Here is a 13,766-nt window from a genome sequence, read left to right on the forward strand (position 1 = left end):
AGGACAATCATATGATCCTGGGAAAAGGCAAGGCTTCTTAAAGGAGTTAAAAATTCTCACTTTTATTGTTCCATTCAATGCAATTCAGTAGAGGTTGAAAATGTTAACTCTGTGGCCTGCAGCCACTTTAAAAATCTGATGCTATCATATAAAAAGCACAAGCTGCATCATTAGTTAACAAACCCATGAGCCACAGATCCTTTTTAGCAGGACAGCAGGGAATAACAATACTGTACCTGTCCAGGGCCAATGTAATTACAATCAGCATCAATGTGACAACCTCCTCTGGTCTCTGTTACACAGTTGTCTACCACAGCACAAGCTTTTCCATCCCCAGTCCAACCTCGGAGACACTGACAGCTGACTGTGCCAGGACCCGTACTGGTACATGTAGCCTGGCAAAAAAATGAAACAAGATGAGAATGAGAGAAGGGCATTTCTGCACTTTCCATTTAAAGTATTCTTGTTCATCTTGATTCTAAGCCATCTTAACAAAACCCTGTGCAGGCTGAGGCATGTTGGCAACAACTAAGAAGTTATTTGTTTTGCTATCACGTCTTCTCATTGGATAATTCCCTGTTGTTTCAGGAAAGCGCTTTCATAACTATGGGTATGTGTTTGCGGATAATTCTCTCTCTGTGTGTGTGCGCGTGCACGTGCGCACATGCATGGGTTCACAGACACTCAAATACCCGTATTTTTTGGAGTATAACATGCACAAGAGTATAAGACGCACCAAGATTTTGAAGAGGCAAATTTTTAAAAAACATTTTTGCACTGCAGACCTCCCAAAAATGGCCCATTTTTTATGAAAATGGGCCTGGTATTTTGTCAAAAAAAAAAAGGGCATGCATTTCCTTTAGGAGGCTTATGCTTCTGAGGGCTGGGGGGGGGGCAAAAACAAGCAAAAAATGGGCCATTTTTCACTCATTTCTGCCCTCCCCAGCCCTCAGGAGCACTCTGGAAGCCTCCTAAAGGCTATGCATGGCCATTTTTGCAAAGGGGCAAGGTTTTGGGAGGCCAAAAATGCTGTATTCAGTGCACTCAGATTTTCACCCTCTTTTTTGAGGGAAAAGGTGCATCTTATACTCCAAAAAATAGAGTACATATCTCACACGCACAGTTACATTTTATATATGCATGGACAGACAGATACAAGGTAAAAATATCATCTTGCAGATACAAAACAAACATTTTTCTTGCTCTACAATACATTCTACTAGGTTCTAAACCTCCATTTACCGACAATGCTGAACCAGCAGAACGGTTAAGATCTTTGCTTGCACAATAAAAGGTTGCAGTTTGATTCTTGGTAGAAATGGGAGGGGTTTTTAAAAGCACATATCTTTTCTTGATTAGATTGTTTTTCTATTTCAGCTTTTTAAAACAATAAGTCTAGGGCTTCCTGTTTTAGCAATTTTCCAGTCACTTGGCATAGAAGAGTTTCACTTCCAGCCCTCAGATAGCCCAACCTCCTCCTCCTTCTTTTTTCTTTAGCACAAAAGAATTGGATTGCAGCCTCCAGTTTGTGTGAAAATTAGAATTATTCTGATATGCAGTTCTAATTACTGCGGGTTTATACTAAAGTTTATACTAAAGACACACAAATGCCCTTAGAAAAAAGGTACCAGGCTTTTAAGAACCATGCCAGTAATTCCTGAATAGAATTTGCACCTCACAAAGCATCAGCCAGGACTCTCTATATAAATGGGGGCCCAGTATCCTCCCCTCAGTGTGACTGTCCCAATTCCACACCAAACTGTAGATCACATTGTGACTGGCTGTAAGCTGAAGGCATACCGTATTTTTTGGAGTATAAGACACACCAGATTATAAGGCACACCTTAGTTTTTGGGGAGCTGGTCAGCTTCAGCACATTAGTTCACTCACTGGTTTTGTGGTTGGGGATGATGGGGCATAAGCTTCAGCACATTCGTTCTCTTGCTGGCTTTGAGGTTGGGGATGATGGGGGCTGTGCTTCTAAAGCACATCTGATTGTCAGAGGGAGCAGCAATTAGAAAAGCAGGCAAAGCACTTAGCTCATGTTTCTGAAACTTAGCTAAGCACTTAACTCATGTCTGGACTGAAAAACAGCTTCAGAAGCATAGCTGATCCTTGGAGGGAGCTCCAGTGACTAAAGCAGGCAAAGTGGGGAAGGGATAAGAGAAGGCAACAACTGTTCTGGGTAACCATTTTGGGAACCGCACGTTGAGCATTTGGAGGCTGAAAACACAATGCACAGAGCCCCAAAACACAAGCCATTATGGGTGGCAATCTCTGCAGCCAGGAAGAGGATGCGCGGAGGCCAAAGGGTGGGGGCCAGCGAGTGGGCGGGCCTACATTCTGAGTATAAGACACACCCAAATTTTCAGCCTCTTTTAAGACGGAAAAAAGTGTGTCATATTCTGAAAAATATGGTATATCAGTCCAGTGTCTAATTTTTAAAAATAAATAAATGATGCTGCGCTTCAGTGGTTCAATGCCTAGATATTGAAATTACAACATTGATCTTTTTAATATTTATATTTTATTGCATTTCAGATGAAATGTTTATCTATTGCTAGTCCATGTATGCTATGTCATACGCTAAACAAAGAAACAAATAATACTAAGGTAACTTTTATCTGGATTAATCCAAAAGATGATCGAGGTTATTGACCCACTTACATTTTCTGAACATCCTCCCCTTCCTGGCTTACTACAGGCATCAATGGGCTGGCAGGAAAGCCCATCCCCTTCATATCCATCAAGACAGACACAGCTAGAAGACAGGCAGAGAGCAGCTAATGAAATCCGAGGTACCTACGAATCACATACTCATTCAGGTTAAAGCAATGCTAATTTATGACACTTAAGCCATGACATCCATCATGCAAATAGTGTCATTTGCAACATATTATATCATTTGCATATTACATTACATTTCCATAATGACATCATTAAGCAAGTGCCATGTATTGTAGCAGAATTTGGTCAATTACATGCAAATATCTTGTAAATTGAAGTTTCATCATAGTTTCTATCATGTCTGGAATCATTCAGACTGCAGGTAGTCCTCGACGTACGACCACAATTGAGCCCAAAATTTCTGTTGCTATGTGAGACAATTGTTAAGTGAGTTTTGCCCCATTTTATGACTTTCTTGCCATAGTTGCTAAGTGACTCACTGCTGTTGTTAAGTTAGTAACACAGTTGTTATGTGAATCTGACTTCCGCATTGACTTTGCTTGTCAAAAGATTGCAAAAGGTAATCATGTAACCCCGGGACATTACAACTGTCATAAATATGAGTCAGTTGCCAAGTGAATTCAGACAAATCCGAATTTTAATCCCATTACTATGGGGGTGCTGCAACAGTTGTAAGTGTGAAAAACAGTCATGTCACTTTTTCAGTGCTGTTGTAACTTCGAATGGTCATTAAGTAAACTGCTGTAAGTCAAGGACTATCTGTATCTTTCAAATTTTATGATTGATTCACGCATTGCACGATGCACTAAAGACTAAACTATGTTTTCTTGATTACTATTTATTAAAATACCATCAGATGGGTTCATATGATATTATAAACTAAAAGCAATAAAGGATACTAAGATAGGGGTATCAAGACAATAGTTATGCTGCTTTTGATCCAAGCAACAGTGTCTTCTTCTCTTTCTGTCATCTCAAAACCATTCACGAAACTGTATTTATGTCAAGGGAGAAATTGTTCTGACCTAGGCTTCCTTAAAAAGCATGAAGCAGAGTCTTGGTCCCGGCAAAACGTCTTTTATTTACTGACTGTGAATTCCTTTCATTCACAGTCAGCAAGGCTTGGCAAACAGTTTTTCAGAGGAATATTTATCAACACAAACCTTATCTCACTTGGCAAGCTGCCAGATAACTAATTTCCAAACGCAGGGCAAGGCAACACTTGGCACAGAGACTCTTATAGTCACAAACAGAACTTTTCACTCTTGAAACGACTGAAGGAATGAATTGTTTCCTGCAAAAGCCCACTCCCCGTTCACTCCTCTTTTGTTTCCTATGGGAGGGGCCAATCACCTCCAAGCTTGGCTTTACTCCCAAGTTGACCCTGCTTTCTTAGTTGATCTTGTCTTCTGGCAGCTCTGTGCACGCGCAGGCTGGAACAGGCCACAGCTGTTCCTCCGCCTCACTGCTGTCTAGTTCCCCCTCTGCCTCTGACACAGAGCCCTTATCTGAGCTTTCCTCACCCCCAGAACTGGCCCATGTTCCTCCCCAACCTCCTCACTATCTGACTCTGCTGCCAGCTCCACTGCTGCCGGCGGGCCACAATAGAAATGTAATAAAGTTGAACAATCCTAAGCATTTCTACTATAGAAGGAATCCTATTAAATTCTCAGTATCGTGCTCCAAAGTAAGAAGTTTAGCAACATCCCAATAGAATTCACACCCTGTTCTGTTGTATTCACCATTTTCACTGAGGTTGCTTCTCAAAAGATCATAGGATGGATAATGTTACATTTTCATGCCTTTCAGCTTTCATAAACGTCTCTTACTCAAGAAATAAGATATTAATGTAATCATATATCATAATCAGGGGTAATTTATGCCTTTCCCCAATGGAGCTGAGTAAGGAATCTGATCCCAGATGCCCCCTGCGAAGACTTACTTCACAGTGTCATTCACAGTACAGGTTGCATGGACATGGCAATTCAGAGTGGCACCAGTAGATTCACAACTGTGAGAGCGTATGTCACAGAATTCCCCGGTGTAGCCATCCGCACACGTCCCTGCCTGGCATACACCTTTGCTTCCTGGTCTGTTGTCACAAATTCCATGGATGCAGCCACAATCTTCCATTGTGAATAGAGAAGAAAGATAAAAACTTAATTGTTTAAATTATAATTGCGGGATTTCTTGAATCCCTTTAATGACATTTAATCCATATGAAGGCTTGGGGTTCCCTTTCCGCTTTGTTGTGCCAACCGTAAAAGACAGAGGATTGGTGTAGGCTAAGATATTGTATAAAAATAGGTCACTTCTAGTCATTAGAGGGGTGGCAAGTTCAATCAATCAATCGGAATAGAACTGGAAGGGACCTTGGAAGACTTCTAGTCCAACCCTTCTCCTGCAAGCAGGAGACCCTATACATTTCAGACAGTTATTTAATTGTACATTATTATTTCATATTATTTTAACTTCCAGGCAAGGGAAGCTTGTGACTTATTTTCTCTCAAGCACCAGAATAAATTCACCAGGCTTGGGTATCATGCACCTGGAGGTAGAAAGGAGGATACTATTTCTAGCTCTGCTCCAGGAAGACCAAATATCTCCCCTTGTCTCAGTGCTTTCCTGCCTGATTTGCGTCTCAGACCTTCAGTGCAGTTCTCCCCATGCTTGTTTGGGTTTGAGCAGATGTGACAGGCAATTCCTTTGAAGCCATCGTAGCAGTTGCATTGACCGTTTCCGTGTATGCCGTCATTACACTGGGGGAAAAAACAAAATTTCCAATGTTACAGGAGATAATTTGTCTTTCTCTCAGCTTACTATAAGACCATCCCCCTGACCTAGTGAAGTCTGACTTATAAATGACTACGCATCCTTAATGTAGCCCTATATTGTATATATATATATATATATATGTTAAATTATTTTGGGGTGGCAGTAATAACATTTGTTTTCAGTCAATTGTTTTCTTTCCCAATCTTTGCAAAGTTCAACAGCATGCATCCGCAAGTTTCTTGCAACTATTTCCCTAACATTGTTACTTAATGCATAGCTAAGAATTCTGTGCCACTTTATTGAGCTCTTGGCTGCAGGGCAAGATCAAGGAAGCAGAATAGTAATAGCACTTAGACTTATATACCACTTCATAGTGCTTTACAGCCCTCTCTAAGCAAAATCAGTTTATTGCCCCCAACAATCTGGGGCCTCATTTTACCAACCTCAGAAGGATGGAAGGCCGAGTCAAAAAGCTATACAGATTTCAGAAAAGCATCTTTAAGGCTTGTCTGCGATAATATAATCTCTCGGAATAAGAAATTAATAGCAATAGCACTTAGACTTATATACCACTTCACAGTGCTTTTTACAGCCCTCTCTAAGCAGTTTACAGAGTCAGCCTATTGCCCCCAACAATCCGGGTCCTCATTTTATCAACCTTGGAAGGATGGAAAGCTGAATCACCATTGAGCCTGGTGAGATTTGATCTGCCAAATTGCAGACAGTTGGCGGTCAGCAGAAGTAGAATGCAGTACTGCATTCTAACCACTGTGCCACCACAGCTCTTAATAAGAATGTAATAAGAATTTCTTAGCCTTGTTTATAGTGAGTTCATCAAGATGGAGGCTCCTGGAATGTTTTAAAATGCTTCTTTCAGATTTTTTGTCAGCTGGTAAAGATAACAGCCATGAGATAAGCTGTTAACTGACTCCTCCATTACTTTTCTTGATTGTTTGTATCTAGGCTGTCATTTATTCTTTTCTCTGCCTCCCATCTCTCATACACTTACACTTCCTTTGTCGTAGCATGGATTGATATATCCACCAGGACATGGGGCGCAGGAATGACCGAAAAACCCTTTGCAGCATCCAGGTATCTTTTAAATAAATACACAAAAGCAAATAAGTGTTCAATGTGCCATTCTTCTTCTGTTATCAAGGTATAGCTACATCCCTCCCCTCACCCCCTCACATGAGACAACAACTCAAGGGAAGTCCCAAGGTACCGCGTTTCCCCGAAAATAAGACAGGGTCTTATTTTCTTTTGCCCCATGAAATATGGCCTTGGGCTTATTATAGGGGGAGAGCTTATTGTTTTGAGGTTGCCGGGCAGCTGCTCCCTTGCGAGTGGGCTCCCGAAGAGCCCGGCAGAGCCTCAAAGGTGAAGCAGCCATGAGGTGACCACGCTCACGAGCAGCCGCCTGGCAAACCCCCTCTCCAGCCGGGCAGAGTGCCATACACTGACCTAGGGGATATCCCTAAGGTGCCAAGGCACATGGCGCTCTACCCCGTCCCCAGCTTCCCTGGCTTGGCACATTAGGGATACCCTCCTGAGAGTCATTGAGGCCATTTGGTTTATCTGTTCCCTCAGGGTCACCTGAATCGGAGCATGGAACCTTCTTAGGGACTGCTGAAAGGACTGTGATCCTTCCACCCCCCCTCCCCCCCCTTGCCAAAATGGATGAAGATTTTTGGAGGAGTAGTGGTACGTCTTCAAGGAAAAACAACGAAAGTCAGTTGCCTTTTGAAAAAGCACCTTTGAGTGAGTGACCTGAATGACTGAGAATCTCCACAGATATTCAACTCAAGGGAAGACAAATATTGGGTTTTGCCTTTCTTTATTTTTCCGTAATAAAGAAGCCAGCTCCTTTATCAAGGTTGGTTATGTAACAAAGGGATCTTTTGTCTGGGCAGAGAGGAAAGTAAGTTAGTATTGACCCAGAATCAGCCCCTGGTACTCTTTAAATCTTGAACTACCCTCTGGCAAAATGCAAGGCAGATATCCCAATTTTTTGTGACAATACCTCATACGCACCATGTGGCCAAGATGCTGATTATGATGGTACAACTGAAACTCTGCCCTTTTTCATCTGCAGTGCACACCTTGTGGACACCCATGATCTCTGGAGGTAAGGAGGGGGGATTTCTTTTTGCTATTTTTTGTATGAATATATGTGATGTGTGCGTGAGAGAGGAAGTGTGAGCATGTGAACATTTATGTGGACACTTGAATCTCTTTATATATCCAAAGAAGCTTCAGCCATACAAAATAGGAAGAGATGAACAAACCTGGGGGAGTCTTAACCTTTGCATAAGTATTTAAAAATATTTAATACTTATATTGCAAACATGTTACAAATGGTAAATAAAAAAGCATCCAAGTTTAAACAAGGAATCTACTGAATAAATTTTGGAATAAGGGAAATATTTGCGCATGCATGCACAGTGTAATAAAAATCGCTCTGTGCAGAAGCAAACAAATAAGATGGTGGCACCTATGGTGCCACCTGGAGAACAGGTTTGGGGGTGTGACAAGCCTGGGTTGCTGCCGGTCCCAGCGACCCAGGCCACCAAACCACTACCGATTCAGCCAAACCAATCCGAACCGGTAGGAACCAAGCACTGAAGTGTTCCCTGCTGGATACCTTACACTTACCATTTCATTCAGAGTGCAATATGCCTGGCAGCCTTTCTTCAGAATATTCAAACCAAGAGGATCATGGGTATAAACGCACTCTGTTGAAAAAGCCTTGTCTTCCTTTGGAAGCAAAATGAATTACAATTTAAAAAAGCATTTTTCATATATGTTCCATGTTTTTACATATGTTCCATGACCCTTTTGCCAGCCAATGAATGTTCAAAGAGAGGCCGAGTTATAAAGGAGACCTCCAAACAGGAAAAGCAGTTTCCTCTCTGACTGACAAGAGAAATCATGTTTTTCAAGATAGCACTCTAGTTCACCTCACAGAGAGGCAGAACAAGGAAGACATAACAGAAATTCTGTTGCAAGCAAGATTTTTCTTCTTTTTTGATTAGGAGCCAATATATCACAAGGCAGTCATCTATTCTGGATAGAGATGGGGGAAGTAGGCAATTTTAGAGAACTTTAGAGAATTCCATTGTAAAGTCACTTATTTCAGCACAACAGAGGTTTCAACATAATTTTGTATTTTTTTTTTTAATACATAATTTCAGAAAACCTTGCATGAAAATTCTCTCTCTCTTTTTCTTTTTAAGTGAGGAACACTTCAAGGAATAACCAGGGCTTGTTCCAAAGATCCAAAATATCTAGAATGCAGGCAGCAATCAATTCACTATTAACATAAAACAGTATTTACAGATGCAATGGCTCTAAGAAATATGCATTTGCAGCAGTGGTGGGATTCAAAAACTTTTACTACCAGTTCTGTGGGAATGGATGGCTTGGCGGGCATGGCTTAGTGGGTGTGGCAGGGGAAGGATACTGTAAAATCTCCTTTCCCTCCCCACTCCAGGGGAAGGTTACTGCAAAATCCCCATTCCCTCCTAATCAGCTGGGACTCAGGAGGCAGAGAATAGATGTGGATGGAGCCAGTCAGAGGTGGTATTTACCAGTTCTCTGAACTACTCAAAATTTCCACTACCGGTTCTCCAGAACTGGTCTGAACCTGCTGAGTACCACCTCTGATTTGCAATTTCCACAGCCTACAAGTTTGCTCAGTTGTTCTAATGTAAATCATCTTTGATACTGTTGAAGTACAACCAGCATTATAACATGGTTGTACATTGTGAAGTCCTTGGAAATCACTATTGTCTCAATTGCTGCAATCAACCTGTTGTTCTAGAACTGACAGAAAAGCTAGAACAGCAGTTGCAAAAGGACTGAAATGTGACAGCTAAACATGAAGAAACAAAAGGCAGTTCAAATAATTGGAGTCCTTCCAGCTTATGCCAGCCAAAGCGGACCTTTTCAAGCCTGTATTAATTTGACCTCAAATATGCCAATGCAGAAGAAAGGTTAAGTGCTGATTCTACCCTGATTTTTATCAACTTTTTATTTCCTTCCTGGTTTCTTTGTACAATTCTGGGTATCCGCTGAACATATGTGTGCTATGTAGAATTACATTTGAAAGGGAAAGGGCTGACTTCACCAAAGGTATCAGAATCTGGAAGATTTGAAAGGTTGCAAATAGAAATCATGACAGCTAATATTCATGCTATTCATTAGCATTGCATAGTCCTGCTTTTTGTTGACATTATTATTAGCATTAATGTTTCCCGTGAATGGGTCACAAAATACAGCTACCCTTCCACAGCATAATCTCCATATAGAAAAATCAGGGCAGTTACCCTAATTTGGCTCCCAGGAGGACAAAGACTGCTATTAAGAAGCGCACAATCCACACAAGAACCCTGTAATAAAAGCCAAAGATAAGAAGTAATTAATTGATGGACTTTTAAAAAAATGTTGCGTTGCTAAACTTATAACTCCCTTCAAAGCTGCAGAATGATACTCTGCAGGTTATGCATGGTTAAAATTACCATTTAAAACAGAATTACATGATCATCTATTCCCCTTCCATGCTGAACATAAAGATAATGTAGAGTGATATGTTGTTTCATGGACACCTTCATTGTTCTGCTCAGTGATAAGTCCATGAAAAATCATCCATGATCACACAGAAAACATGCATCTAAGAAGAAGTTTGCAATATGGTGCACTCAGGAATTTTATTGAGTTCTTTCTTGTGTTCTGTGATTTGCACACACTTTATTACAAGGCTACGTTACACCATCAGTGTTAGTCTGGTAATAAAACATCTGCAGGAAAACAACCTACAGAATACAACCAAGAACTCAACAGGTTAACCTCAGATACATAGATTCTCCAGTATTGGGAGGAATTTTGTTTCTGCTATTTATCAGCTGTTTTAATTGACTTTTTAATTAAATTTAGTTTAATTAAAAAGCACTGCTTGCTAGGAGATGAGAAAGGTGAATACCTGCTTTGCTGGATAAACTGAATGCATTGTAGCCTTAGAAGAAATGGGCAACTCAATAGCCCAACAACTCAGTAACACCTAACACTTAATTCTAGCTCCTAAGGAGCTTGCAACAAGAAAATTTGAACATTTTATTGTGTCCACAGAGGAAGATGTTGCTTCCTCAGATCAGCCTGATTGTGGCCCAGTCATCTCTTTGACAATTTAGGGGGAAACTTATTGACCCTCTTTCCACAGGTCTACGATTATGACGAAAATTATATCTGCCAAATGTTTCCTTGTTGTGACTTAAAAATTGCTCCCGAATTCTTTGAAGGTAACATATATTCTCTCTGTTTATCCCCATCTTGCTATCATCTATTTTCTCTCTGGGCAGAATACAACCAAGATCATGTGAGGTACTGATACCACTCTATAAAGTCTTAGTAAAACCACACCTTGAATACTGCATCCGGTTTTGGTCACCACACTATAAAAAAGATGTTGGGACTCTAGAAAGAGTGCAGAGAAGAGCAACAAGCATGATCAGGAGATGGGAGGCTAAAACATATGATTAATGGTTGCAGGAACTGGGCATGGCTAGTCTAGTGAAGAGAAGGACCAGAGGAGACATGATAGCGGTTTCTCAATATCTGAGGGGCTGCCACAGAGAGGAGGAGGTCAACCTATTTTCCACAGCACATGAAAGCAAGACCCGGAATAATGGATGGAAACTAATCAAAGAAAGATTCAACCTAGAAATTAAGAGAAATTTTCTGACAGTGACGACAATCAACCAATGGAACTGCTTGCCTTCCAAAGTTGTGGGAGTTTCATCACTTGAAACTTTCAAGAAGAGACTGGAGTGCCATCTGTCAGAAATGGTGTAGTAGGGTCTCCTGCTTGGGTGGAGAGTTGGACTAGATGACCTACAAGGTCCCTTCCAACTCTGTTAATCTGTTAAATCCTGTAATTCTTAATGAGTGGCTAGCAGTAAATTGTACTGTACAAAAATTTACAGTACAAATTTACAACCTCCGGGTTCTTGAAAGATTTCTCCCTGTAAAAAAGAGTTTCTTCTAATACCCCAGGAACTTTAAAATTTCTTTTGAGGTATTGGGTTCAGGAGGGCAGAAAGTGGTGCCACTGGTGCTTTTTTAATATCCTCCTCTACATTGCTGTGCAGTTATCACTGCTCCCAGATTTAGGGGGAGAGTTCTTTTTTTTTTGAGCTCTTCCTCTGTGATTTTATTTGAAACTTGGGAAGCCCGGGAGCCTCCATATCACTGGAGAAATGATATTTTGGTTTCAATTGCATTGCCTTTTCTCTTTCTCACTCTCACTTTTTGTTATTTTAAAACATTTTTCTATTTTCTTTCTCTGGTCTAATGAAAGAAAGCAAAAATCCAGTTCAAAACAGCCCTAAAACCAGTGGAGAATCCTTGCTCCATCCCACTTCATCCATCAGAATTTCACTAAATGTTTTCCTTTGTGAAAAAGGGAAATTAGACTCTTCAAACAGGATGAATGTCTGACAAATGCAGAGGAAATATTCAGCACGACGTTATAACAAAAACAAAAGCCACTTATTTTCTACTATGCTTTCAGTATTCTAATGCAATTTTGCTGTATTTCTTTCTGCTGCTTAAAATTGTACTAAGGATTTTAAGGATTATACTCTCCTTTTATGGCTTGTAGGTAACACAGATGAGAATTGGTCCAATATTTTTTTTAAAAAAATGATACATCTGTCCTGTTGTATCCACAGGACCAATTGCAACAGGCACTGCGTAAGGTCAGTGCCTAGAAGCCTGATTGCTCCTCTGTATCAGCAACAGGAAGCAGATGTTTTCAGAAAGGTGCTGAATCCTCATCAGGCTTACTTGCAGAGGCTGAGTCAACAGGAAAGGCTAGTTCTCACAGGAAATGCAATATGGTGGCCTCTGAAGAGCCAAATCGCTTTTGAGGTTAAAAATAGTCTAGGAATATTTTGCATATAGACAAACATTCGTTATCTTTTAGACTTGGAGTAAAGGGAGGAAATTCATGGGAAAAGAGCTGAATTTGCAGAAAAAGTAAGTGGATTGGTGCAGTGGTGAGTTTCCATTTTTTTTTTTTTACTACCGGTTTGCTCATGCATGCATGCGAACAGAAGCATCCGGGTGGGTGGGCGGAGCCACTACCGGTTCATCCGATCTGGCAGAACCGGTAGAAACCCACCTCTGGACTGGTGGGTCCACAAGTCACCATCTCACACCCAATGAACAAACTGGGTTTCTCTTGAGAGAATGTTTCCCTTTTCCCATCACCCCAGATCTTTCCATCTAAAGTCTGGGAAAAACTTATACAAGAGAAAGAGCAAATTCAACATCCTTGGTTTATTTACCTCCACAACTTTAGAATGTACTTCATTACACTTCTTCGGCAGAATTGGGAGTATTGATGAAGGAATCAAGATACCATCCAAAGTATGAATAATACCATTTGAGGCCAAAATATCCCTTTTGTTTATCACAACCTTGGAATTATCCAACAGGATCCTTCCCTGGAATAAAAAAATAAAATAAAACTGCATTGACAGAAGCCTTTGAAATATATGTGTGCAAGACAGACCTTGTCAAGGTGTTGGGATAACTGCTTTTGCAGTAGAAAAGTGGAAAATATTTCCTCAATAGCAGAGAGAGCTATGCATTAAAAAAATGAATGTAAACCTGCTAGCTACTGTACATGGAATGGAGACAGAGTCATGGGCAACTTCTCAGTCTCCCATCAGACAGGATATTAATATTTCTAGGAATTTCAGTGCCATAGTACTTACATCGTTACTGATGTCAACTGTCACCAATTGGTTTGCCATGGTCAGAATATGTGGCATAATTATTAGCCTTTCTATATAGACCTGGAAAAGATTGAATTTATTCAGATATATATTTGATTTATATAGCCAGCCATCTCGCATACAATTAACATTCTCAGGTGTTCGAGCCTTGGACCAATACGTTCAATTCATGAGCCACTTTTATTGGAGCCAGGGAAATGCTTGGGTTCCTGGCTGCTTTCTCACTGGAGGGTCACCTGGATAAACATTTTCTGGTGGAACACAACCCTTTCTTTAACTCCATGGTCTTGACCCAAACATAGCTCCAGCCATGGTCACATGTGGTCTCTTAGACATTGACTGAAATTACTGTATGTCTCATTGGCAACAATGCAGTTATTTGAGAATAAATATGGAGAGGGTACAATTATAATTTTGAACTGAAAATGACAAGATACAGGAGACAATTTCAGGAGGCAATTCAATAAAGATTTTGTCCATATAAGGCACATTAGGTGGTCTGAG

The 13,766-nt window shown here is 40.6% G+C and overlaps 1 protein-coding gene across 1 annotated transcript in view; it reads right to left on the bottom strand.

Annotated features, from left to right (window-relative positions):
• STAB1 (stabilin 1) overlaps nt 1–13,766 on the bottom strand; it is a 110,874-nt gene that overhangs the window by 67,652 nt on the left and 29,456 nt on the right. The window contains exons 17-25 of the mRNA XM_087708218.1: nt 13,242–13,322; nt 12,810–12,968; nt 9,792–9,854; nt 8,119–8,220; nt 6,473–6,559; nt 5,336–5,447; nt 4,631–4,814; nt 2,668–2,761; nt 237–395 (exon numbers count right to left, since the gene is read on the bottom strand). Of these exons, the coding sequence (XP_087564344.1) occupies nt 237–395; nt 2,668–2,761; nt 4,631–4,814; nt 5,336–5,447; nt 6,473–6,559; nt 8,119–8,220; nt 9,792–9,854; nt 12,810–12,968; nt 13,242–13,322 (1,041 nt within the window). The remainder of the gene's footprint in view (nt 1–236; nt 396–2,667; nt 2,762–4,630; nt 4,815–5,335; nt 5,448–6,472; nt 6,560–8,118; nt 8,221–9,791; nt 9,855–12,809; nt 12,969–13,241; nt 13,323–13,766) is intronic.

The sequence above is a fragment of the Thamnophis sirtalis genome, unplaced genomic scaffold, assembly GCF_051295495.1.
Source record: "Thamnophis sirtalis isolate CommonGarterSnake01/CBP01778 unplaced genomic scaffold, rThaSir2_p1.2 scaffold_3, whole genome shotgun sequence".
Lineage (NCBI taxonomy): Eukaryota > Metazoa > Chordata > Lepidosauria > Squamata > Natricidae > Thamnophis > Thamnophis sirtalis.